The sequence below is a fragment of the Nerophis lumbriciformis genome, linkage group LG21, assembly GCF_033978685.3.
Source record: "Nerophis lumbriciformis linkage group LG21, RoL_Nlum_v2.1, whole genome shotgun sequence".
Taxonomy (NCBI): Eukaryota; Metazoa; Chordata; class Actinopteri; order Syngnathiformes; family Syngnathidae; genus Nerophis; species Nerophis lumbriciformis.
This window is the reverse complement of record NC_084568.2, coordinates 19,280,159-19,307,500: the sequence shown is the minus strand read 5'-3', so window position 1 is coordinate 19,307,500 and position 27,342 is coordinate 19,280,159. Positions and strand designations below refer to the sequence as shown.

Below are 27,342 nucleotides of genomic sequence, written 5' to 3'. Positions count from 1 at the left end.
TCCATTACTACGCACTCGTTTGAGTTTATCATCCACATGCGTACTAAGTGCAATTTTTTCATTTTGAGTAAAAAAAAAATGGCGTAGTACAAAACTTAAAAGCACAACATATTATAAAAGCGACATAAAACGTAAACATACAAAAAAACTAAACCACAGCAATGCTAGTGAATGTGCTAGTTCGTGACGTAATCTGCTTAAAAATGACAAAAGGTTTAGGGGCGGTATAGCTCGGTTGGTAAGAGTGGCCGTGCCAGCAACTTGAGGGTTCCAGGTTCGATCCCATACCCACCTAAATGTAACTTAGTTATTGGGTTTCACTATGTAAAGCGCTTTGAGTCACTAGAGAAAAAAAAACCCTCATTTATTTATTCATGAGTGAGCCATCGAATAATCTATCTTTGAATTAGGGCCATGGAACAAATTGACATCTGTGATAACTATTGCATAAACCGATCCCTTGACACTTGTGCTAGTAGAATTATTGATGACAATAATTAAAAAGCAGACAAATATGTAAAAAAACCCAAAAAAACAACAAGTATAAAAGTCTTATCAGATGATTGCACTCTACAGGAATGTGACTGAAAAGCTGCTTGAATGAAGCTTGTGGTCATCTCACACCATCTGCCTCCGATGGCTCTGTATATGGTAAACATACATCAGGAAATATTACAATGATGTCAAAGGGGGGAAAAAAAACAACCTTACTTTGGTTATAACGTGGATTTGACAAAACAAAATCTTGCATTACACCACAAATCTTCCTTACTTGTCCCCTTTAGTTGCATGTTGTGGACTGTGAAGGTTTCCTTGCAGCTTGTGGAGGCTTCATCTACAAAGGGGGAAATAGGCATGTTTACTATTTTCACTTGACATTAAAAGGTAAAAAAAAAAAAAAAAAAAAAAAGCACTTTCAAAGTGACATCTTACCCATCAGTCCATGTGTCTTAGGGAAGTACTGCTTCTACAGGTGACAAGAAGCAACATATAGACAAGATAAAGACACAATGTCTGATGTTAGAGGCATTGGGCACCATATTGTTGATGCATATATACAATATATATGTAAATTAAACAAGACAACCAAACAAATCCATGTGAAAAACCTCTGGCTACACACTTAAGAAGCTTACCTGCGTGGTTTACCTTGAACAGAGCCACTTACTCTCATCTTGTGGCAGCAAAGAGTACAATCACCATGTGTGCAACAGCCAGTTTCCAACATGAGCCAATTTCACCCACAAAAACATTCAATTTAGTGAACATGTATATCTCTTGTTTTCGGGTGCGACAGTGAATGCAGCATCTTGTAAGGCAGAGGTGTCCAAGGGGGGCCTTTTTTCAACACACATCTTATTTATTAATGGATCGACACATATTGTTAAACTGAAATAGAATCATTATTAATTAGATGCGTTGTCAACTATAACACAAATGTGGATGTTTTGTTTGGACAGCTTGGTGGTACCCCAGTTTTCATATAATTGGATTTTCACTAAAAGTATACCGTCTCAAGTCCCTTAAGAATCCCATGTGTTGGCTGCTTCTTTCCTCATTTATATCAAGGGTCTCTCACCCGTCGTTCACAAGCTACCGAGAGCTCACTAACCCTTTCCGAGTTTGCTTGCTCATAAACATGCAGGTTCGGCAATGCAGGAAGCTGTGGCACAGTAGCTAGTTTACCTATTGTCCTCCTCTATGTGTGCTTTTCCAACTTAACTCAACTAGATAGGTGGCCCTTTCTCACGGTACAACCAAATAAAAAAACCACATCATAAACAAACTATGTGCTAACCAACGTGTTATTTTTAGCGGCAACTCCTGGAGTATATCCAACCAAATGTATTGATGCCTTATGAACCTCATATTCTAACAGTAATTATTTACAATTGTGGGGATGTGAAATTAAACATGGGCACTACCTTTCCAGTAAATAACTGCAGGGCTATTCAACTAGTTTTGGGGGACAGTCCCAGAAAGCGAAAAACGTGAGGGCCGTACATCTTCGTTAACTATTACTCATATTTTTTATGTTCCTAAGAACCAGCGTCGTCTGCAGGTGACATTTGATTTTTGTCTGTTTGTATTGTCAGAAATTCCGAACAAAAATATCTAGGAACATATCATTACAATATGGCCTGCCATGACATTTAGATGGCCTGCAAAAAAAATGTGTTCCTTCAATTTTGACGGACAAAACGTAGACTGCATGCAACTTCGTAAGTTGTACACTTAAATATTATCTGCAACAAGAATCTTAGTTATCAAAAATGTATACCGTATTTTTCAGACTAGAAGTCACAGTTTTTTTTCATAGTTTGGCCGGGCTCCAGTGCGACTTATATATGTTTTTTTCCTTCTTTATTATGCATTTTCGGCAGGTGCAACTTATACTACGGTGCGACTTATACTCCGAAAAATACGGTACATAAATCGCTGCTTGTCACCCTTACTTAGGATTTCAAATCAAGTAATCCATCATATGTTAGTAAAACAATATACCGTATTTTTTGGACTATAAGTCACAGTTTTTTTCATAGTTTGGCCGGGGGTGCGACTTATACTCAGGAGCGACTTATAGTCCGAAAAATACGATAATATTCAAAAACAGTGGTAACGAGGCTAATATATGTTTCTATTGGTATGTATTAGTACAAGCGGACATAATTGCGATGTGGCCCTCAGTGAAAATGAGTTTGACACTCCTGATTTGTAGGATGTCGCTCTAGCGTTTTTAAGAAGCAGGAGCACAAAAAGTTATTTTTAACTGAACACGTGGGTCAGTCTGGTGTCATTCTCGGGTCGGATTTGGCCGCCCGTGGAATAGCACTGACATACTTTAACGTTCAGACAAAACTAGCGTACTCCGTTTGGGTTGAAACAAGCTATGAAAATGAATGTGGCAAAAGTAAGTCATTTTTATTTTGTAAAAGCCTGGAAAACCCTTGAATTATATGTACTCTGCATTGTTTTCTACATGTAAAACTACAATTGTTCTATATTAAACATGCTTTTTGGTAATGTAATGGAGTGTCTGGAAAAAAGTAATTGGATTTCTTGTGGGGAAAATAAATGGCTTTCAGAAGGGATTACTTATGAAAACTGAGGTAGCACGACCTACATTGTTTTTAGCTACCGTATTTTTCGGACTATAAGTCGCAGTTTTTTTCATAGTTTGGGGGTGCGACTTATAGTCAGGAGCGACTTATGTGTGAAATTATTAACACATTACCGTAAAATCCATCCATCCATCCATCCATTTTCTACCGCTTATTCCCTTTTGGGGTCGCTGGAAAAATATCAAATATTATTATTTAGCTCATTCACGTAAGAGACTAGACGTATAAGATTTCATGGGATTTAGCGATTAGGAGTGACAGATTGTTTGGTAAACGTATAGCATGTTCTATAAGTTATAGTTATTTGAATGACTCTTACCATAATATGTTACGTTAACATACCAGGCACGTTCTCAGTTGGTTATTTATGCCTCTTATAACGTACACGTATTCAGCCTGTTGTTCACTATTCTTTATTTATTTGAAATTGTCTTCCAAATGTCTATTCTTGGTGTTATGTTTTATCAAATAAATTTCCCCCAAAAATGTGACTTATATATGTATTTTTCCTTCTTTATTATGCATTTTCGGTCGGTGCGACTTATACTCCGGAGCGACTTATAGTCCGAAAAATACGGCAATATTCAAAAACAGTGGTAACGAGGCTATTATATGTTTCTATTGGTATGTATTAATACAAGCGGACATAATTGCGATGTGGCCCTCAGTAAAATGAGTTTGACACTCCTGATTTGTAGGATGTTGCTCTAGCGTTTTTAAGAAGCAGCAGAACAAAAAGTTATTTTTAACTGAACACGTGGGTCGGTCTGGTGTCATTCTCGGGACGGATTTGGCCGCCCGTGGAATAGCACTGACATACTTTAACGTTCAGACAAAACTAGCGTACTCAGTTTGGGTTGAAACAAGCTATGAAAATTAATGTGGCAAAAGTAAGTCATTTTTATTTTGTAAAAGCCTGGAAAACCCTTGAATTATATGTACTCTGCATTGTTTTCTACATGTAAAACTACAATTGTTCTATATTAAACATGCTTTTTGGTAATGTAATGGAGTGTCTGGAAAAAAGTAATTGGATTTCTTGTGGGGAAAATAAATGGCTTTCAGAAGGGATTACTTATGAAAACTGAGGTAGCACGACCTACATTGTTTTTAGCTACCGTATTTTTCAGACTATAAGTCGCAGTTTTTTTCATAGTTTGGGGGTGCGACTTATACTCAGGAGCGACTTATGTGTGAAATTATTAACACATTACCGTAAAATCCATCCAACCATTTTCCACCGCTTATTCCCTTTTGCGGTCGCTGGAAAAATATCAAATATTATTATTTAGCTCATTCACGTAAGAGACTAGACGTATAAGTTTTCATGGGATTTAGCGATTAGGAGTGACAGATTGTTTGGTAAACGTAAAGCATGTTCTATATGTTATAGTTATTTGAATGACTCTTACCATAATATGTTACGTTAACATACCAGGCACGTTCTCAGTTGGTTATTTATGCGTCATATAACGTACACTTTTTCAACCTGTTGTTCACTATTCTTTATTTATTTTAAATTGCCTTTCAAATGTCTATTCTTGGTGTTGGGTTTTATCAAATAAATTTCCCCCAAAAATGCGACTTATACTCCAGTGCGACTTATATGTTTTTTTCCTTCTTTAATATGCATTTTCGGCCGGTGCGACTTATACTCCGGAGCGACTTATAGTCCGAAAAATACGATAATATTAAAAAACAGTGGTAACGAGGATAATGTATGTTTCTATTGGTATGTATTAGTACAAGCGGACATAATTGCGATGTGGCCCTCAGTAAAATAAGTTTTACACTCCTGATTTGTAGGATGTCGCTCTAGCGTTTTTAAGAAGCAGCAGCACAAAAAGTTATTTTTAACTGAACACGTGGGTCGGTCTGGTGTCATTCTCGGATCAGATTTGGCCGCCCGTGGAATAGCACTGACATACTTTAACGTTCAGACAAAACTAGCGTATTCAGATTGGGATGAAACAAGCTATGAAAATTAATGTGGCAAAAGTAAGTCATTTTTATTTTGTAAAAGCCTGGAAAACCCTTGAATTATATGTACTCTGCATTGTTTTCTACATGTAAAACTACAATTGTTCTATATTAAACATGCTTTTTGGTAATGTGATGGAGTGTCTGGAAAAAAGTAATTGGATTTCTTGTGGGGAAAATAAATGGCTTTCAGAAGGGATTACTTATGAAAACTGAGGTAGCACGACCTACATTGTTTTTAGCTACCGTATTTTTTGGACTATAAGTCGCATTTTTTTTTCATAGTTTGGGGGTACGACTTATACTCAGGAGCGACTTATGTGTGAAATTATTAACACATTACCGTACAATATCAAATAATATTATTTAGCTCATTCACGTAAGAGACTAGACGTAGAACATTTCATGGGATTTAGCGATTAGAGTGACAGATTGTGTGGTAAACGTATAGCATGTTCTATATGTTATAGTTATTTGAATGACTCTTACCATAATATGTTACGTTAACATACCAGGCACGTTCTCAGTTGGTTATTTATGCGACATATATTGTACACTTATTCAGCCTGTTGTTCACTATTCTTTATTTATTTTAAATTGCCTTTCAAATGTCTATTCTTGGTGTTGGGTTTTATCAAATACATTTCCCCAAAAAATGCGACTTATACTCCAGTGCGACTTATATACGGTATGTTTTTTTCCTTCTTTATTATGCATTTTCGGCCTGTGTGACTTATACTCCGAAAAATACGGTACTCTGCATTGTTTTCTATGTGTAAAACTACAATTGTTCTATAGTAAATGTGCTTTATGGTAATGTAATGGAGTGTCTGGAAAAAAAAAAAATGGATTTCTTGTGGGGGGGGAAAATGGCTTTCAGAAGGGATTACTTATGAAAACTGAGGTAGCATGACCTACATTGTTTTTAGCTAATGTAAAAGATTGCATACATATTTCTGTATGTTGCCCTCGGTGGAAAATGTTTGGACACCCCTGTTGTAAAGGAAGGCAAATTAACCCTCTGTTACCAGAGCAGCAAAGGACATGCACCCACACCCTATTAATGTGTGTGATGACTGTTAATAGTAGGCTACTGTTTGCAGGTGCGGGTCTTAACATTTTGCAGTGATTTTCAGCACCCAGGTGGCTCGGGCCAATTCCCCCAATTTTAGGCCCTCGCAGAACTTGAGCGAAGGAGAGGAGTAAGGAGATAGACAAATAAAGCATAAGCAAGACTAGTGATTACAATAAGGCACAGGAGGGGAGACAGCACTTTGTGCAAGGCTAGCTCACCCTGGAGTACCGCTCAGGTGAGTTCTTCACTCTAGCAGCGCTGCTCTCTCATTGCTTCTCCACCTAAGCAGGTTGGAATAAGAGGACAGACGTGAAACAAAAGACAATGGTACCACAGCATTAAAAAAAAAAAAAAAGGTTAATTATTCAGACGTTGCTTCTGAGGAACCTGCAAAATGTGAAGAATTTTAACCCTTTTGGGTGGTCACATCCTTGGTGTCTTCAAAAAGGAGAGGCGAGGGATCGAGCTGATGTGCAGATTTTTGCAAAATGGATTCAATACAACTCAATAGACATCATACATTGTTTGAAAAAAATATTATATCATCCAGATTATACAACAAGTTGTCTGGTACGATTATGTGGAGAGATGTACAGTGTTGAAAGAATGATGTTTAAATTACAATTAAATATGGCACCCTGTTTGTGAAAATACAAATATCCTTTTTGAGTAACGTTTATTTAGGTCCTAATAGTTTGCTGCACTGCATCATAGTGAAAGCGTGATATTTCCCCCCCTCTGAATATTAGCAACAACTGTCATTGTGATTCAACGTATTCCACTGCAAGCCACAAGCGCATCAATAAACAAGTTGTAAATGTAGATCTTTAAGCAGCTCTTCAATTCTGCGCTTCTACCTAATTGAGGGAAGTGAGTGTCGAGAGCATCCGGAAAGTATTCAGTGCTTCACTTTTTCCACATTTTGTTATATGCCTTATTACAAAATGGTATTGAGCAAAGGCTGTGAATACTTATTTACATGTGATTCATTATTTTGTAGTGTTTTTTCTATTTGTAATAAATTTGCACAAAAATTACATTAACATTTTTTTTTTCATATTGTGTGTAGAATTGTAAGAACAATGAATGTATTCTATTTTGTTAAAGTTAAAGTTAGTATTTTTTGTGCAAATGTACTACAAATAAAAAACTACAAAATAATAAATCACATTTAAATAAGTATGCACAGCCTTTGCTCAATACTTTGTTGATGCGCCTTTGGCAGCAATTACAGCCTCAAGCTTGGCACACCTATTTTTACCCATTCCTCTTTGGAGCGCCTCTCAAGCTCAGTCAGGTTGGATGGGACACATTGGTTTTCATTTAGGATGTCTCTGTACATTGCTGTGTTCATCTTTCCCTCTATCCTGACTAGTCTCCCAGTTCCTGTCGCTAAAAAACATCCCCACGGCATGATGCTGCCACGACCATGCTTCATTGTAAGGATGGTATTGGTGCTTGGTTTCCTTAGAACATGATGCCTGGCATTCACACCAAAGAGTTCAATCTTTGTCTCATCAGACCAGAGAATTTTGTTCCTCGTGGTCAAAGTATTTCAGATGCATGTTGGTAAACTTTTTACGAAGAAAAGGCTTTCGTCCGGCCACTATACCATACAGGCCTGATTGGTGCAGAGATGGTTGTCCTGGAAGGTTATCCTCTCTCCACAGAGGAATGCTGTAGTTCTGACTAGACTAAGATGAATGCAGCAATGTACAGAGACATCCTGGATGAAAAACAACACTTCCCATCCAACCTGATGGAGCTTGAGAGGTGCTGCAAAGAGGAATGCGCAAACACTGTGAATACCTACGTATATGTGATTTTTTTTAGATTTAATACATTTGCAAATTAAAAAAAAACATTCACATTGTCATTTTGGGGTATTGTCTGTAAAATGTTGAGGACAAAAATGATATACCGTAATTCTATTTTGGTATAAGGCTGTAACATAACCAAATGTGGAAAAAGTGAAGCGCTGCAAATACATTCCGGATGCAATGTAATTATATGCCGCATTTGGATAGAAATTGTCTTAAAAATAAGACAAAAGAAAGTCAAATGTGTCAAACTAAAAGGTTATGCACTAACAGTCAGCATTTTGGAGTCCACCGAGGTCATTAAATCATACACTGTACATCTATGCACACAAAGGACTTTGATAGGTTTGGTGCTTCGAAAGTTGTTGAAATTCATAGCACAATTTTATTCGGGAATAATAAAGGGTTAAAATCCTCTTTAAGAAGTCTTTTCAAACACATTTTTTTAAAATTTATTGCATCCTGTAGCATGTACCAATTGTAGCCTTGTGACTGATTATCCTTGAGGCAAAGAATTTGACTTGGAAGAGAAGATCTTCATCCCAATGTGAGAATTGAGGTTGAGCTTCAATTGTGCTGCTGCATGAAAAACCACTGAATTTAAGATTTTGACAATTGATTGATTGATTCTCAGCTGAGTTTTATTGAAACGGGACAAACGCAGAAGTTATAAATACATGTAACACCAGAGAACAAACTGCTATGGCTCTTAAGGTAAGCCAAACCAAATTCTAGTTGGGCAATTTCAGAGCAAACAGGAAATTATGGTATCAATTAAAAAAAAAAGCACAATTTGATGACCTCTAAAAAAGCTAAGCATACACTTACAAAATGTTTGTTTCCTCCTCCTGTGTGGATTCTTTTCTCCACTGTTGCAAAAAAAAAAAAGGAATCTGAAGCTCTAACGGTAAGCATTTATGTACAAGCAAGTCCCCAAGTAACTATGGTGCTTCAAATACATCAGTTATGTACACAGCTCTGATAATCACAGCAAACAACCCGCAACACTGCAATTGCTGGGGTATTCTAACTAACTCAAACTTGATGTTCCTACAGAATTGTCTCATGTAGTGGAGGGTAAAAAGTCTGCTGTGTCGTGCCGCGTACATGCCTGATGTACTTTAGCCACGAGAACCACAAATAAAGGGAGTACAAGAAAGGGAGAGAAAGGACACGGACACAAAATGTCCTGCAAGGCAATGTCATTTTTTAAAATGTCCTCTCAAGACTATTGACCATGAATGTCCACTTGGGTAATGTTCACTGTTGGTTTTAAGGTAATCAGGGAGAGAGAGTATCAATAAATGGGTTTCCGTTTTTTTGTTAAGAGGTGTTCCAATGTCACTTTAAATGACTCACCACAAGTTAACCTTCACATTTGCACGAGTAATCATCTTAAGCCAATTCAGGGGTCTTTTTTTTTTTTTTTTAAAGCTACTGACATACAGAATTTTAATGAGGGATGAATAAAAAACAATTCAACAAATATGGCCAATGTATTTTTTGATGTTGTGTCATCATATAGCCAAAATTTTGTGATGCCTTTACTTCCACTGTTGCCCATAAGTATCCTGTGAAAACTCCATGGTGTCATTACTGTAACCATAGTTACCGGAATAGTCGGCCCCTTGCTGCAGCGGCTGCTGGGCGATGGGCTGGGACCCCCAGTTCTGCTGGTTGTTGGTCTGGCGGCGCTTGGAGTCTGGCTGGTTGAACACATCTGCCTTCCTCTTGCCTCCGACATTCCCCCCACGATTCCCCCGGGCCCCACGAGGCCCGCGGCCCCTCTGTGGCTGGAACGGGGTTCCCCGACCTCCACGGCTACCCCTTGGTGCTCCCAGGGGCAGCCCTCTTTGGGAATAACCTCCCCTGCCTCGGGTCGGTGGCGCCCCACGGGCCCGAGATTGAGGCAGCCCACCCCTGTTAGGACGGCTGCCACGCCCTCTGCTACTGTATACGTCATCGTAGCTGTAGTAAGGGTCTTCATAGCCACCACGGTAGTCATGATAGTCATAGCCATAGTAGTCATCATAATAGTCTTCATAGCCATAGTAATCTGCTGGATAGGAAAACCCACCCCGACCACCCCGCCCTCTACCACGCCCTGGTGGTGGCATGCGTGGAGGTGGGTAGTAATAGTAGTCGTCATACCTGCAATGAAAACCGATGTTAGCTAGTTATTGCAGAAGGCAACAGTCTGTTTGCTTCTCATGCTCACCCTGAATTCCTGGTCTGCCTAGCCGCTTGGCGCTCTTTCCTCTTCTTATCTGGAGGCTTTGCCAGAACAATCTCGATTTCTTCCCCTCCAAGCTGCTTTCCATTCATCTCATCCATAGCCTGGCTCCATTAAGAATCTGGTAAGCCCATTTCAAAACATGCAGGATATAACATTCAAAAGTATGCTCGACTCACCTTTACAGCAGCATCCCTGTCTTCGAAATGGACAAAGGCATAATCTTTTAGTTTTTTCACTCGCTCCAGCTTTCCAAACTGGGAGAATGTCTTTTCAAGGAGTTCTTCTGTTACTGCTGTGGCCAGTTTCCTTACAAAGAGCACTTTTACCTGCACAGGGAATCATACACAATCCTGTCATCACTCTTTTAAAATTTGTGATCGATACCACTGCTAAAATACATCCACAGCAAAATCTACTTGAAAGTCAAGAGACGTGATGAGTAGGATGAGTAATACATGAACAGCTAGCTGATCATTATCAGGCATGTGAGCACCCTTTGAAAAAAAAGGAAAAAAAAGAGGAAAATTGACAATCTGCGCCAAGTGCTGCCATGCCCCCCCCCAAAATTTTGAAAATCATGACTACCTTTCCTGCAATTGGTAGCATTTCAACACTATATTTTACCTTTAAACTTATTCTCATCTACTAACCTATTTTGTCTAACCTCTTTTGGCTGTCTTTTTGACACTTACATGTACCACATATTTTGTTTTGTTTTTGTAAGTAGACAATTTACTAACATTATTATAATTTAAAATGTAATGTAAAATTCTATAACATGCATGCAAAGAACTCAGACAATGTTTCCCATTTGGCAACTCTATCCTGTAGCCACATCCCCTCGGGTAATATTGTTGTGACCTCTGTCACGTCAAAAATATACCTTCTTGCTGGCTACTAATACACGATCCAGAACTACAACTGGTTCGGAACTAACCGTGTTTGGATTGTAATCATCCAAATAAGGTGGTGTATGGTGTGACAAATTTACTCCCATATGCGCTTAAAATAGTGTGACTTAAAAAACAACAATAAACTGTCGCACATGTGCAAAAAGGGAGTTCCCTATCATCGCACTTTGCTCCTAAAATAAATCCATCCAAATTTTATAAAACTTGAGTAAAATTTTCGGCCATCTGTATAGCATGTTTGAAATAAATTTAACCCATAACCAAATGAACAAGTGATTGATCACTCGCGCTGAGAGCTGTGTGTAGCCCTCCCAACCCCACCCTTCCTGCGCCATGCACAGAGGGGAGCGGGGCTGCGCTTCCTAGTTCACACACTCAGTGTTCCAACACGGATGATACTACATCTTAGTTGAAGGAACTGGTCAGTAAAAGACAATTTTTTCATGACCACTTGACAAAAATTGCACGGTCGGAGGGAATATTGTACAACAAATCAATGATAGAAGTGACAAACTTGCCATTAAAATAATACTACGTTTGTTGACAAGGACATAAAGCCATGTCCTGCAATTCGGTGCGGCCTTTAGGCAAGAGGAACAGCGAGTACCTGCGGCGGAGGTGAGCGTTAAACAAATTGTGTTTGCATGCTATTGTTTTATATATTTTTGTGGGTTTACATAATTTACTCACGGAACTTTTGTTATTGTTAGAGAGTTACAGTCGGACGGGTTGTTGCGATAAGAAGCCACGGATGTATAGATACCCAAGCACCCACTACTCCCATCTAGCTAATATAGAGTGGCGGTTAGCTTTTTTAAAGAAAATACACGCATCATTGGCAATTGAATTAATCATGACATCATATACATAATGACTTCATATTGGCCACGCTCCTAGCCACTCCCCCACCGCCAAATCTATATTGACAATTTGGGAAAAAGCTTCATGCAAATTTTTTAAGGCACAACAAAAGAAAACTGGCACATTCAACTTAATGCTAATAGACTACTTCCTGACTACGGCAACACAGAGGACCAACTAAAATGAATGCGTATTTGCAAATTAGACTCAGAAGTGTAAAAAAACAAAATATAACAACTGGACAACAGAGTTATTATAAGCCCAGTTTTCAATGTAAACATTTTTTTTATAATCAAACAAATTAACATTTATTTCCACATGAACAAACCCAAAAATACCCAAAGTTGGGACCCTTGGGTGCCTGTATCGATTTCCAAATACTGTAAATTGGTACTAGGGCGGCATGGCTCAGATGGTAGGGCGGCCGGCCAGAAACATCAGGGTTCCTTGTCCGAATCAAGCTTTCGCCATCCTAGTCACTACCTTTGTTTCATTGGGCAAGACACATCACCCACCTTGCTCCCAGTGCCACCCACACTGGTTTGAATGTAGCTTAAATGTAGATAATGGGTTTCTCAATGTAAAGTCAATAGAGAAGAAGCAATATATAAATATAATTCAATTCACTGTATCAGTTCAAATGTGAAAGGGACCCAACCCTATCCGCAAGGGCACAGAAAACTTAAAATTATTATTATTTGCAGATGACGATCCTACATTTTAAGGAATGTGAGCACCCTTGGAGGAAAAAAAGAGGAAAACTGACAAAAAAGAATGGAAGATTTCTATCGGTACGAAGTGCTTCCACGCAAGCCCTGAAATAAAATTTTAAAAATCAAGACTACATTTCCTGCAATTGGGTGCATTTCTACACTATAATTTACATTTACATTTATTATCATCTACCAACCTCTTTTGGCTGTCTTTCACACTTACATGTCCCATGTAATGTACCACATAATTGTTTTTAGTAGATAACAGACTAAAATTATTATCGTTGAAAATGTAATGTAAAATTCTATAACATGCATGCAAAAAACCCAGAAAATGTTTCCCATTTGACAACTTCTATCCAATAGCCCCCTCTGGTAATATAATTGCGGTGTTATGACCTCTGTTTATACCCGTCACGTCAAAAATATACCTTCTTCTTTGCTACTAATAAATGCTCTAGAACTAAAACTGATTCGGAACTAACAGAGTTCATATTGTAATCATCCAAATATGATTAACAGCAAAGTAGAAAGCCGTCGACGTTGTGGCTTGGAGAGCTAACGCCAGCGACAACAAGTAAGCCAGCAAGATGATGCTAACTCGCGAGCTTCTTTCGCTAACCGCTGATCGTCTCCCTGTCCTGCAATTTACCCCGGCGTTTAGGCAAAAACAACGGGTAGCTGCGGTGGAGGCATGCGTTAAATTTTTGTTTGATCATATTTTTATTTTTATTTTGTAGTGGTTTGACATAATTCACCTATGGAACTTTTGTTATTGTTAGAGAGTTCCAGTCGGACGGGTTTTCATGGGACGCATTTCCTGTGTTGTTGCACGCTGCAATATTTCATTTAAAAACCCTGTGATATTTTGATGCGGAAATGAATGTTTAAAAACGCTGATTTCGGCTTTTTCGGACATTTGACATGCCTGATATTTATATAAAAATATGTCACACTTACCTTTGCCATAATCTCCGGGTCTGGCTCAGCAACAGGGTCGGCCCACTCCACAGTTACTGGATTCCCCCACACTTTGACCTTTCCACTCATGAGCCGACGACGGGCCTGTGCGGCCGACTTGTGGTCCTCATACTCCAGGAAGCAGAAGCCCCTGTTTTTCTTCTTATCATCTGGCTGGTGGTACAGAATCACTTCTTGAAGACCCTCTGGAAGGTAAATCAGAAAATGTTCAGTCCCAGTAGTCCAGTACAAAATACATCATATTTTCTAATTATTTGTTAGACTTTGTTTTGCACACAAATCCTCCCCTGGGATATTGAAACTGACCTGTAACTTTGCCAAAGTCTTCCAATATACTTTCTCTAGTTTTATTCTTTGGGATAGATCCAACAAACAGGCGATTGTTTGCAACAGATATACACACTCCCAAGTATTTCCCAGGGCGAATTTCACAGTTATCACACTAGAGGATAAACAAAGACAGTCAACAAATGAGCAACCTTCACAAGCAGGAATTGTGATCAACTGTTATTATTTTCTTAAAACTATACCTGCAATATGGACAATGTGTAAATCTCCGTATTTATCTAAGCCAGCCACAATGGCACTAGCGCTATGCTAAAAGATTATAGAAGTGTCCCCATACTTCAGCAGGTTGCCATTTTTTTTTTTTTACAATGCAGTAATGTTGATGTAAAGTGTATTTCGCCAAATATGCAACATGAGTACTTACAAGCTTCACAGCCTTTTGCGCATCATCCTTATTGCAGAATGTAATAAAGGCGTAACCTCTATTTTGACCAGAAAGCGGGTCCATCATTAACCTGAGGTCCCAGATAGGGCCCGCAGACTCAAAGAGTGGCACCAACTCATCTTCATACAAGTCTCTTGGGATTTTTCCAACAAACACCTGAAAAAGGCACGACACAATGGTGTCAGTATAAGTATAACACCGACTGTGCTAGATTAAAAATATATACAATGAATGCAAGAGTGTTTTGTTATTTTAATGTTTTACAGTAGTAAACTTTGATTTACAATAGACTGATAATCAAGAACGGTCACACGCTGGCCTAGTGGTTAGTAATGCTTGCCTCACATTTGGAAAATCGAGGGTTCTAAGCATATCTGTGGTGATTGAATGTTCTCCCAGTTCACATCTTTTTGTAGTCCGGCCTCACCCCATATCCAAAAAACATTCATGTTAGGTTAATTGTAGACAATTGTCCACAGGTGTAATTAAAAATGTAAGATTGGATGGGCTCCAGCTTACCTGTGATCTCAATAAGGATAAGCAGTTTTAGAAAAATGAATAACAATGAAAAAGGTTCACTTTAAAAAAATGCCTGTTAAAACTTGGACAATCCATCTGGATTTTTTAATAAGCCTGCCAACCGTTGCTAAACTCTGGATTGGCATTTTCCCTCTCAGGCACATTCTGACTGCTTAGGGAAAAATAAATTAGCTTTTTACCTTTCAAAAGAGTCCAAATGATTCAATGGGAGCTTTGAATGTACGGTAGGCATTTTTGTCCCCAAACAATCTTGTAATGCTCAGAGGTAAAGCTTTTAGAGTGGAATTACAAAATTTGCGTACTTTTAACAGAACTTTTTCTGAGGGGACCCTTTCAGGTTCCTTAAGTTTAGTGTATAGATGTTGGTAAATTAGTATATATTTACCTCTGTCCCAATCCCTGGTTGGATTCCTTTGAAAACCTCCTCAGGCGGGGGGCCTCCATATTTCCTCTGCCCTGTGGTGACGTCCAAAGTGTATCCCGTCAGGTCCAAAAGAGCCTATTAATGAACACACAAACGGAATGAATGTCATGACTTAGAAGCAAACTTTTACAACACAATTCTGAACTCTTCCATACCTTTATCTTTGCTTCATCTGGCCCTTTGGTGGACTCTTGTACTTTGCTACCTTGCTTCTCTCTTTGTCGGTAAGTCTTCATTACTCCACAGAGGAAAGCACTCTTGTTCTGAATGAAAAGGGAGATTCAAATTGAAACGAATAACTGAAAACCCACAGTGGCTCTATTTGTGTCGTTACCTGTACGTGCGACAGGTCACTCTCTCTGAACTGCTGCAGCACAGCAAGTGCACCCTCCTCACTGAACTCACGCAGTGCATCAATAGCCCTCTCATCCAATTCAGCATACACCACCAGGCCTACATGACCACAGATAAGGTTAGTTTCAAACATTTCAGGAACATTTTGTATTTTCCACGTGGGCTGCTCACCTGTTTGAAAGATGTTGTCCAGACTTTCCGCAACTTTCTGTGGGAGCCCAGCATCAATGAGTATCTGGTAGCTTTCCGAGAGCGTCCCGGTAACATCCATGGGTTCTTCTTCCTCCGTTATTAGGGCAGAACTACCGTTCACCTCAGCGGCAGCCATTCTCCTGATTCAAAATATAATACACTTATACGATGGAGCTTTCTTCTGATGTTTTGTTTCTCCACTCACAATTCTGCTGTGATGGAGAAAATTATATACACATACACAATTTAACAAAAAATAAGATTCAATACAAAAGCTTCAGTTAAAAAAATTATGCAAAGGACCAAAATGGACACGGTCAGATGTTTTAGTCATTTTATGACAAAATGGAATCATACTTTGATATGTTGCTACTATTTTGCGCCTCTTTGGTAGAATAAGAAACAGCTTTCATAATCAACTAACAACATTTTTACCAAACAAGGCACCCAATCATAATTCATATAGACTCTAGAAAGAGGTTCCAAAGCCTCTGAAGCAGAACCTCCAGGTTCTGTAACAGCTTCTTCCCTCAGGCCGTAAGACTCTTGAACGCATCATAATTAAATTATCCCCTAAACTCCCCACAAAATGGATTAACTCGCTGGAATACCATTTCAGTTACGGTGGGCCAAAAATTAAACGTGTACGTTTGACTGTGTGTTTTCGGTAGAGATGTGCCAATCGGCATCGGACAATTTTTATAAAACGTTTGTGACTGGCCATGGCAGATTTATTTCACAAGACTGATCCCGTCTGACTGACACAATTTGCAGTACACACAATGTAAGAGGAGGACGGACTGATACATAAATAGGTGGTTTCGATACCAGAGATAGTATCAGTATGTAATTGATACAGGTGTAATTAGATATATACTTCTATTTTCCAAATAATTTTGTTGCAGCTTTTGTTAAAAACAAGTTTCCTCTATTTTGAAGCTATTATCATATCTGATTGATAACACCAAAAGACTTCCAAAGTTTGCGAATAAATAGATATGATCAAAATAGTATAAATCTCAAAGAGAGACATTTTAAGCGAACATGAGCAAGCTAGTCGCGTGATCCGTGACATAGGGGTGGGAACTACAGATCCCTTCCCCACCTACAACAATGCTAATGTTTAAGTCTGTGAATCGTTGGGCACCACACATTTCGATTCGATTCTTGGGTGTAACCATTCGATTCAGAATCGATTTATGATTCAAAACGATTCTTGATTCAAAATCAATAATTTTTAACAATGTTGTGTGCCATTCTATGATTAACTACATTTCTCCATAAAATAGACAAACAGCTCTGATAAATTTATATTTTACTTAAAAGAAAACTTGTTTTGTTCAAAAAAATTCTACCCAAACATTTAATAAAGTCAAACACAAATTAGGCAACAAGATAAATATCACACATTTCTCTTTTCTAAAGTAAATATGGGCATCTACAAAAACAATATGATTTGCCTGAGTGGCTGGACAGAACAGATTTAAAGAAAGAAAAAAAAAATAGAAAAAAAAAAAAAGTATATTTTTGTGTTTTTGACTAGATTAATAATTGTTACAAATAAGAATTGTAATTCATTCGAAATGGTTTTTTTTCGCCACCCCTACTAATCATGCAGGCTTTGTGAGAGCCAACACAGATTACTTTGGCCAAATTATGATCCAGAACTTTATACTTTTTACCTTATACTTATACCTGAATTTTAGTGTGAAACACTATAGCAATGCTAAGTGCTAAACAAGAAATAGAAACTAAGAACATAATAAAATTATTGCCTACTGTACAAGGTCTGCGCTCACTGAGATGACTGATTGGATGTACCGTATTTTCCGCACTATTAGCCGCACCTAAAAACCACAAATTTTCTCAAAAGCTGACAGTGCGCCTTTTAACCCGGTGCGCTTTATATATGGATAAATATTAAGATTCATTTTCATAAAGTTTCGATCTCGCAACTTCGGTAAACAGCCGCCATCTTTTTTCCCGGTAGAACAGGAAGCGCTTCTTCTTCTACGCAAGCAACCGCCAAGGTAAGCACCCGCCCCCATAGAACAGGAAGCGCTTCTTCTTCTACTGTAAGCAACCACCCACCCGCGTAGAAGAAGAAAAAGGGCGCGGATATCACCGTACGTTTCATTTCCTTTGTGTGTTTACATCTGTAAAGACCACAAAATGGCTCCTACTAAGCGTCAGGGATCCGGTTCATGAAAAGACGCAATCTCTCCATCCACACACGGATTACTATTTCACAGCAACTGATATTCCTGTGAAACGCACTGTGGATACAACGGGAGCACGTACGGTGAATATTCGCACCACAGGGAATGAGAAGTCATCCTTCACTGTGGTTCTAGCTTGACATGCTTATGGCCAGAAACTTCCACCCATGATGATATTCAAAAGGAAGACCTTGCCAAAAGAGACCTTTCCAGCCGGCGTCATCATAAAAAGCTAACTCGAAGGGATGGATGAAGAAAAGATGAGCGAGTGGTTAAGGTAAGTTTAAGTTTACGCGAAGAGGCCGGGTGGCTTTTTTCACGCAGCTCTGTCCATGTTGATATACGTATGTTTGTGATTGCACATTTGCGTACATTTTGGGAGTGAACAGAGTTGTTAGAACGCTGGTTTTTAATATATTATTAAAGTTTGACTGACCTATCTGACTGTTTTTTTGACATTCCTTTAGCGCAGTTAGATGCGGCTTACAACACCGGGCGGCTTATAGGTGGACAAAGTTTTGAAATATGCCGTTCATTGAAGGCGCGGCTTTTAACCCAGGGCGCCTTATGGTGCGGAAAATACGGTACATATCTTTCCATTCAGATGAATAATTACCGTATTTTTCGGACTATAACTCAGTTTTTTTCATAGTTTGGCCGGGGGTGCGACTTATACTCAGGAGCGACTTATGTGTGAAATTATTAACACATTACCGTAAAATATCAAATAATATTATTTAGCTCATTCACGTAAGAGACTAGACGTATAAGATTCTCAGTTGGTTATTTATGCGTCATATAACGTACACTTATTCAGCCTGTTGTTCACTATTCTTTATTTATTTGAAATTGCCCTTCAAATGTCTATTCTTGGAGTTGGGTTTTATCAAATACATTTCCCCAAAAAATGCGACTTATACTCCAGTGCGACTTATATATGTTTTTTCCTTCTTTATTATGCGTTTTCGGCCGGTGCGACTTATACTCCGGAGCGATTTATACTCTGGAGCGATTTATACTCCGAAAAATACGGTATTCATAATCCACACAAAGAGTTTAAAGGAAAAGTTTCTGCCTGCAGACATAGTCTACGGTTGTTGTGTCTTTGTCTCCATCTCCGGATATAAATTGAATGTCACAGATGAAAAACGTTTAAATACATCGCCAACTCCTCCTCTTATCCAGATGAGAGGCATGATTTATAATCTAGAATACCTTTGACGAGCCAAGACGCGATGCAGCAGCAGGACACCGGCTGGCTCACAGTACAGTACGATAAGCTCTCTGTTATCAATGTGTTATGTCAGACCCACTCGACATCCATTGCATTCGGTCTCCCCTAGAGGGGGGGGGGGGGGGGTTACCCACATATGCGGTCCTCTCCAAGGTTTCTCATAGTCATTCACATCGACGTCCCACTGGGGTGAGTTTTTCCTTGCCGTTATGTGGGCTTTGTACCGAGGAAGTCGTTGTGGCTTGTGCAGCCCTTTGAGACACTTGTGATTTAGGGCTATATAAATAAACATTGATTGATTGATCAATGCGCCTCTAAAAAAATTGCTTGTCTGCGTTAGCGCTATATTGCAATATTGCAAATATTAGGTTAATCAGGTAACGATATGCAAATAAAGTATTGTTGGCGGGTTTTGGATGGTTATTTAGAGGGCTTTGAGGGCGGAATAGAGAGTCCTCATTGACTCAATTTTAAGAAGACTTTTTATTTATGTAGTAGACTGCATTAAAAAAAAGAAAAACATATGTGTACGTGTCTTACATGAGGATAGTGAATAATACATCACATCTCAAATGTTTGCGTATTTCCAGTATAACTGATGTGTTCATATGGTGAGAGCGCAGAAGCATTCCCATCGTGACGTCATCCGACCCCGAATCTACGGAAATTACCGAAGACATTAGGAGCAGAATATTCAAAATGGCCATCAGAAATTGTAGCATTTTGTGATGTTTTAGATAGTATTTCCACATACTTTGCGGATCGGAAATACAATTGGATATAGTTTAATGGATACAATAAAACACAATTTAGCATATAAAGTCAACTTTGTTTCCCTTTCTACTGGTATTTTAATGTTTACAAACTCAAGGAATAATTCCTTAGACACAGAAGGCCTTTGAGGGCAAAAACTACAGGATATAAATAAGAGAGTAAGTTTTGCTTTTGTTTAGTTAATGTGTACTATTGACTTTGCTTTGCTTATACAGTAAGTAATAAAAGAGAATAAGGAACAAGTTAAAAATATTGTGTTAAAATTGTTACACCGTCAACAGCACACACCATCAATAAATGGAACAAATTACAGTTAAAAAATGTAATCAGTATTAATATTGGCTGATCTCACGCATGGATAATCAGGAACGAGTTATACTTGTAACATTTTATATTTATTCGCTACAAAATGTGCTTTGTGTTAATATTTCTGGGTGTCTGGAACAAAATAATTTGATTAGCATTAAGTCTTCGGGGGGAAGACATACAGTTTTTGACTAGGGTTGCCCGATATAGATGATATACGAAATAAATTTGGCGAACGATAAGAGTTTTGTTGATGTTGATGACACATTCTAGCTGTGTCTCGTTTTGAAAGGTTTTGATTATTTATATGCAAAATATTATATTGTGAGATTAATTTTTATCATAAGGGGCTACAGTATATTACCGTAATATAGATTTTAGGCCATATCACTAATCCCTATGTCTGACCTTTTGGAACAAAAATCTAAATACTGCACCACTGTATTTAAAATTGTTAACACAATCCCCTTTTGTTCCACAGGAACTTTCTCAAACAAAGCATTTTCAGACTAAATGAGCTGGGGGGGCAGTACTTTCCAAATACCAAAACCTTTGGCCGCAGTTTGCAGTGCTAAATGCATCGGACTGGAATGGACTACTTTGTGCATTTTATTCTATCTGTGATGTTTGAATAGCCTACAGCTGGTTGTGTTGAGAAATGGAAGACTAACAGGAAAAAGCCTCCTGACAATGTGGGCGAAAAATCAAAGGTTTAAGCTCTGCAGTGGTTTCAGGACATGCAAAACTGAAAGAGGCAACTCGTAAGCTTGGCAACCCCAATCTCTTTCTGGAGATTGTTAAATGTTGTATTTTTTCCAACATACAACTCTAATTTCTAATGTATAGTATATTGAGGAATACCCAAACTAGGGTTAAAGAGCTAAATTTGGCCCACCGAGTCGTTTCTTTTGGCCTGCCAAAGGGTGCCCCTAATTTCATACATATTCATATTGACCTCGTTCAAGCTCACACAATCATGGTGGTATGTCTGCAAGGCTAACTGGTTGCTATCCATTTAATGGAGCGGCTGTATGCTTAAAATTGCTATGTTTGGCAAGCCGCCCATTGGCACATTTTCAATTTAGACATTTTGGGCGCCCCTAGTGTATTGCATGCAATATGTATGGTAAGTATGCCAAGGGTGTCACTCTAGTTGGTGTAACCATCACTAACACATTTACCTGGACTCCTTAAATCACAAGTCTTGCCAAGAAGACTGCCAAGCGACTGTATAGACTAAGCTGGTCTAGAGATCTTCTCCCCTCCAAGACCAGAGTTTAAATCCAAAATACCTACATAAGATCTCTTGTGAAATATTCCTCACCAATCTGTAGTGGAGCAAGTATTGTTGCACTCGGTCTTCTCAGCAGACTTAAGAAAAAAGAACCTTATCTCTTGTAGATTGAAGACTCAATCAAACCTTGCATCTACCCATTGATGCTGAGACGGGATGTAGCAACTCTGCATCTTCTAAAAACATTTGTTCTTCAAGCCATCCATGGAGCTTGGTGCTAACGACATTACTCTCAAGTACCCGGACAACAAGATTGTTCACTACAAAACATCAATACTGGATAAATCTACATGAATCTTCATACATACGAGTGTGCCATTTGTGGAACTCACTTCCAGCTTACACACCTCCCCCCCACCGTGACACCACATATGGATGGATCCATTCAAGAAAAATGTCAATAAGTATTTAGTTGATAAATTATCTATGGATGTTCTCATTCATCCAGGTCATTGTATTTTCAGGGCATTCAATCGATTGCAACTGGACTGTTTGTTTTGTTTTGCATATGGACTATCATTGTTGGTGATGTTTGTGCATTTTGTGTAATGTTACAGTGGCCAAAAATATTAAAAATATGTGTTAAATAAAACCTCTACCTTGCTTTTAATGAACTCTTAGGCCTACTACACTACTGTTTCTTAACGTTGGTTATTATGGTGGCCTTTGGAGAGTCAAGTGATTATTGCAGTGGTACTTGGTGGAAAAAGTTTGAGAACCACTGCTCCAAGTAGGGCTGGGCGATATATCGAGTTTGTAAGATATATCGATATATTTTTAAACAAGATATGAATTAAGAAAATATCGTAATATCGATATAATAATGCCGCTTATTTGTTGTGTTCCTTGTTCTCCCCCGCTTCCCCTCCATGGGCTACTAACCCCTCCCCTTCCTCCTTCCAAGACATGCTTGCAGGATAAGAACATCCATGATTGGTTGGTTGTTTACTATGATGAGTCACGATTGGTTAGGGACAGGCCAGAGGAAAGATAGGGCGGTCATCGAACCAGGAAGGGAAATCACAAAGTGCCTGCCTGCAAATGTATTTTTTATCAGAGTGTGATACATTTTGTATTATTTGCACAGTTATGTTATTTACTTTACGTAGAAAAAATATATTTCTATTTTATTTATGTTATGTAATTCTGTACTACTTAAACCATGGGTGTCAAACTCTGGCTCGCGGGCCAAAATTGTAATTTCACTTGGCCCTTGAGGTGATATCAAATTAACACTAGAGCTGGCCCGCCGATTATATACAGCGGCGGTGCATGTCACTATAAAGTTATATAAGCCTTGCTTGTTCAATATTCAATGCAAAACTTGTTTGGGTCCCTATTAAAAGGTTAATTTGTTCAACCTTGGCCCGCGGCTTTGTTCAGTTTTAAATATTGGCCAACTCTGTATTTGAGTTTGACAGCCCTGACTTAAACAGTTTCTTTTCTGTGCTGTTAACACCCGTCTTGACTAACTGGGTTAATAAAAGTGCAACTGACTGTTTTTACAGAACAGTTGTCATTCACTTCAATTTTACTGAATATCGCTCAAAAATGAATATCTTATTATGTATACTTTCACCGAAAAATATATCGAGCTATAAGTTTATATGCCAATTTCAAAAGACCACGGCCCCCTGGCACCCCTTCTCAACTGTCTATGCAACGTCAAGGCTTGGTTAGCCCAGAATTTTTTAATAATGAATGATGGAAAAACGGAAATTTCAGTTTTTGGTCCGGCCCTCACTGACTTGGGACCATTGCAAAATTATGTGCGTCCCTAAGTCACCAGCCTTGGCGTCACTATAGACAGCGATTTTAAACTTGAAAAATAAGTCAATGGCGTTTTTAAAATGGTGTTTTTATCATCTTCGTCTTTTAGTAAAGGTAAAACCGTTTTTATCTTTTAACCTTTTTGAACAAGTCGTGCATGCTTTTATTTCAAGTCGCCTGGACTACTGCAATGCACTTTATGCTGGCATTAGCCAAAAAGCTATCTCCCGGTTGCAGTTAGTCCAGAACGCGGCAGCACGGCTTTTAACAGGGGCCAGGAAACGCGAGCATATAACCCCAATTCTTGAGAGTTTGCAATGGCTCCCTGTTCATTTTAGAATTGATTTTAAAACTTTGCTGTTTGTTTTTAAAGCTTTACATGGACTGGCACCTCAGTATATCTCGGACCTCATCCAAATTTACACTCCTGCGCGCGCTCTGAGGTCCGAGAGCCAGCTCCTGCTCGTGGTGCCCAAGACGAGACTTAAAACCAGGGGAGACAGGGCCTTCTCTCTGGTTGGCCCTAAGCTCTGGAACACTCTGCCCCTCCATGTTCAAACTGCTCCCACAGGGGAGTGTTTTAAGTCTCGTCTTAAGACTCACTTTATTCTTTGGCTTTTAACACTACGTGAGTTGTGTGGTCTTCTGTCCTCTGTGTTTTAAAAAAAATAAATTTTGATTTCTATTTACTGTTTTCATTGGTTTTACCCTTTAAAATCGTTTTTAATCATATTTATTTATTTTTTGTTTTTATTCAGTCATTGGTGGAGCATAATATTGTTTTTAACATGGCTGTGCAGCACTTTGGAAACATTCTTGTTGTTTAAATGTGCTATATAAATAAAGTGGATTGGATTGGATATATCGAATATCGAGTTTAAGTAAAAAATATATCGATATACTTTTTCGTCCATATCGCCCAAGCCTTAGCTCCAAGCATTGTAAAAAAAAAATACAAAACTATTTTTCTGCAACGCTAGTTTGATTTACTTACTGTGGACCTTTGATTTTCAGAGATTACAATTACTAAAAAATAAAAGTTCCTTAACAAATGGTGAATAAGAGGTTTATTACAACCCTCTTATGCGGACAAAAGGGGTCGTCCTCGCCGAGCTGTAATATTGCGTCGAGTGATCCCTAAGCTAATAATGCACTGCTAACAAATATATGTTTTTCATATTATGCAAAGTTTTCGTCCAAGAATCTAAAATGCGTTACTTTTTCTAACATGCGAGTATTTTGGTATGTAAGGTAACATCATTCGCTTACCATATAGCAGCCTCGCCGCCCCGCCCCCTCGCAAACCTTCGCTAAACTACGGCGGTGAATAATGCTTCATTGTAATTATATTCGGGTACTTTTGTTTAACACAACATGCGTGAAATATGTGAAATAATGTTGTGTGTTTTAGGCACTGAAAAACCTCCACTTGTGAGCAGAAAGAGCCGGCGGTGTGCTTGCTAGGTAGCTTGCAGCAGAGGTGTATGAAGGCCGCGCTGTGCAGAAAGATAGCAAAAAAAAAACACAAGAGCCGTACAAACTGCAAAACGGGTAGTTAGCAACACTTACCGCTTTAGTTCCGACAACCGAGAGTAGCGTGTTTGGATTTATAAGACAACAACTGTGCCCGGCAAAGCGAGAAAAACGTTTAAAAAATGTTTTGTGTCGAAACCACGAGACAAATTTCCAGACGGCTCGTCTCGTCGACGGTGAACGTGAACACCGGGCAAACATCGCGAGAACTGGACCAAAAAGGGGGTGGGCGTCTCTTTTTTTCCCCATTGACTTCTCATTCAAGAAATCTGACGTTGCACACTTTAAATGTATGATTATCCATCCATCCATCCATCCATTTTGTACTGCTTGTCCCTTTCGGAGTCGCAGGGGGTGCTTTGATGGATTGAGACTTTTATTAGTAGATTGCACAGTACAGTACATATGGTACCCGAATACGTTTTTCAACTTGTTTAAGTCGGGGTCCACTCAAATCAATTCATGGTACAAATATATACTATCATCATAATACAGTCATCACACAAGTTAATCATCAGAGTATATACATTGAATTATTTACATTATTTACATTCCGGGGTGTGGGATGTGGACGGGGGGGGGGGGGGGGGGGTTGATATCAGCACTTCAGTCATCAACAATTGCATCATCAGAGAAATGGACATTGAAACAGTGTAGGTCTGACTTGGTAGGATATGTACAGAAAGTAGTGGACATAGAGAGATCAGAAAGCATAAGAACAAGTATATACATATGATTATTTACATTTGATTATTTACAATCCGGGGAGGTGGGATGTGGAAGGGGGTGGGTGTTGGTTTAGGGTTGCAGTTGCCTGGAGGTGTTCTTTTAGTGCGGTTTTGAAGGAGGATAGAGATGCACTTTCTTTTACACCTGTTGGGAGTGCATTCCATATTGGCATAGAAGGAGAATGAGTTAAGACCTTTGTTAGATCGGAATCTGGGTACAACGTGGTTAGTGGAGTTCCCCCTGGTGTTGTGGTTATGGCGGTCATTTACAAACCCCGTTTCCATATGAGTTGGGAAATTGTGTTAGATGTAAATATAAACGGAATACATTGATTTGCAAATAATTTTCAACCCATATTCAGTTGAATATGCTACAAAGACAACATATTTGATGTTCAAACTGATAAACATTTTTTTTTTTTTGGCAAATAATCATTAACTTTAGAATTTGATGCCAGCAACACGTGACAAAGAAGTTGGGAAAGGTGGCAATAAATACTGATAAAGTTGAGGAATGCTCATCAAAGACTTATTTGGAACATCCCACAGGTGAACAGGCAAATTGGGAACATGTGGGTGCCATGATTGGGTATAAAAATAGATTCCATGAAATGCTCAGTCATTCACAAACAAGGATGGGGCGAGGGTCACCACTTTGTCAACAAATGCGTGAGCAAATTGTTGAACAGTTTAAGAAAAACCTTTCTCAACCAGCTATTGCAAGGAATTTAGGGATTTCACCATCTACGGTCCGTAATATCATCAAAGGGTTCAGATAATCTGGAGAAATCACTGCACGTAAGCAGCTAAGCCCGTGACCTTCGATCCCTCAGGCTGTACTGCATCAACAAGCGACATCAGTGTGTAAAGGATATCACCACATGGGCTCAGGAACACTTCAGAAACCCACTGTCAGTAACTACAGTTGGTCGCTACATCTGTAAGTGCAAGTTAAAACTCTCCTATGCAAGGCGAAAACCGTTTATCAACAACACCCAGAAACGCCGTCGGCTTCGCTGGGCCTGAGCTCATCTAAGATGGACTGATACAAAGTGGAAAAGTGTTCTGTGGTCTGACGAGTCCACATTTCAAATTGTGTTTGGAAACTGTGGACGTCGTGTCCTCCGGACCAAAGAGGAGAAGAACCATCCGGATTGTTATAGGCGCAAAGTTGAAAAACCAGCATCTGTGATGGTATGGGGGTTTATTAGTGCCCAAGACATGGGTAACCTACACATCTGTGAAGGCGCCATTAATGCTGAAGGGTACATACAGGTTTTGGAGCAACATATGTTGCCATCCAAGCAACGTTACCATGGACGCCCCTGCTTATTTCAGTAAGACAATGCCAAGCCACGTGTTACATCAACGTGGCTTCATAGTAAAAGAGTGCGGGTACTAAACTGGCCTGCCTGTAGTCCAGACCTGTCTCCCATTGAAAATGTGTGGCGCATTATGAAGCCTAAAATACCACAACGGAGACCCCCGGACTGTTGAACAACTTAAGGTGTACATCAAGCAAGAATGGGAAATAATTCCACC

The 27,342-nt window shown here is 39.0% G+C and overlaps 1 protein-coding gene across 2 annotated transcripts; it reads right to left on the bottom strand.

Moving 5' to 3' along the window:
• Nucleotides 1–299: 299 nt before the first annotated feature.
• Nucleotides 300–25,253, bottom strand: LOC133621008 (heterogeneous nuclear ribonucleoprotein R-like). 2 transcript variants are annotated; one of them, XM_061982771.1, is made up of 15 exons: nt 25,109–25,253; nt 15,922–16,082; nt 15,731–15,849; nt 15,552–15,659; nt 15,358–15,471; nt 14,412–14,588; nt 14,006–14,141; nt 13,679–13,884; nt 10,410–10,559; nt 10,216–10,334; nt 9,610–10,148; nt 6,396–6,458; nt 934–967; nt 773–835; nt 300–642 (listed from the first exon to the last, which is right to left on the bottom strand). In XM_061982771.1, the coding sequence occupies exons 2-12, from the start codon at nt 16,076–16,078 to the stop codon at nt 6,427–6,429; spliced, it is 1,857 nt and encodes a 618-aa protein (XP_061838755.1). In that variant the 5' UTR covers nt 16,079–16,082; nt 25,109–25,253; the 3' UTR covers nt 300–642; nt 773–835; nt 934–967; nt 6,396–6,426. The 2 variants fall into 2 exon arrangements, with proteins under 2 accessions (XP_061838755.1, XP_061838754.1); XM_061982770.2 differs by lacking the exons at nt 300–642; nt 773–835; nt 934–967; nt 6,396–6,458 and having other exon boundaries at nt 9,398–10,148.
• Between the last annotated feature and the right edge of the window lie 2,089 nt (nt 25,254–27,342).

Coding starts and splice junctions, on each gene's coding strand:
- LOC133621008 (XM_061982770.2), bottom strand. CDS start 16,078: ATGGCTGCCGCTGAGGTGAACGGTAGTTCTGCCCTAATAACGGAGGAA. Junction 15,850..15,921: donor GGACAACATCTTTCAAACAG/GTGAGCAGCCCA, acceptor GTGGTCATGTAG/GCCTGGTGGTGTATGCTGAA. Junction 15,472..15,551: donor CAGATGAAGCAAAGATAAAG/GTATGGAAGAGT, acceptor GTTCATTAATAG/GCTCTTTTGGACCTGACGGG.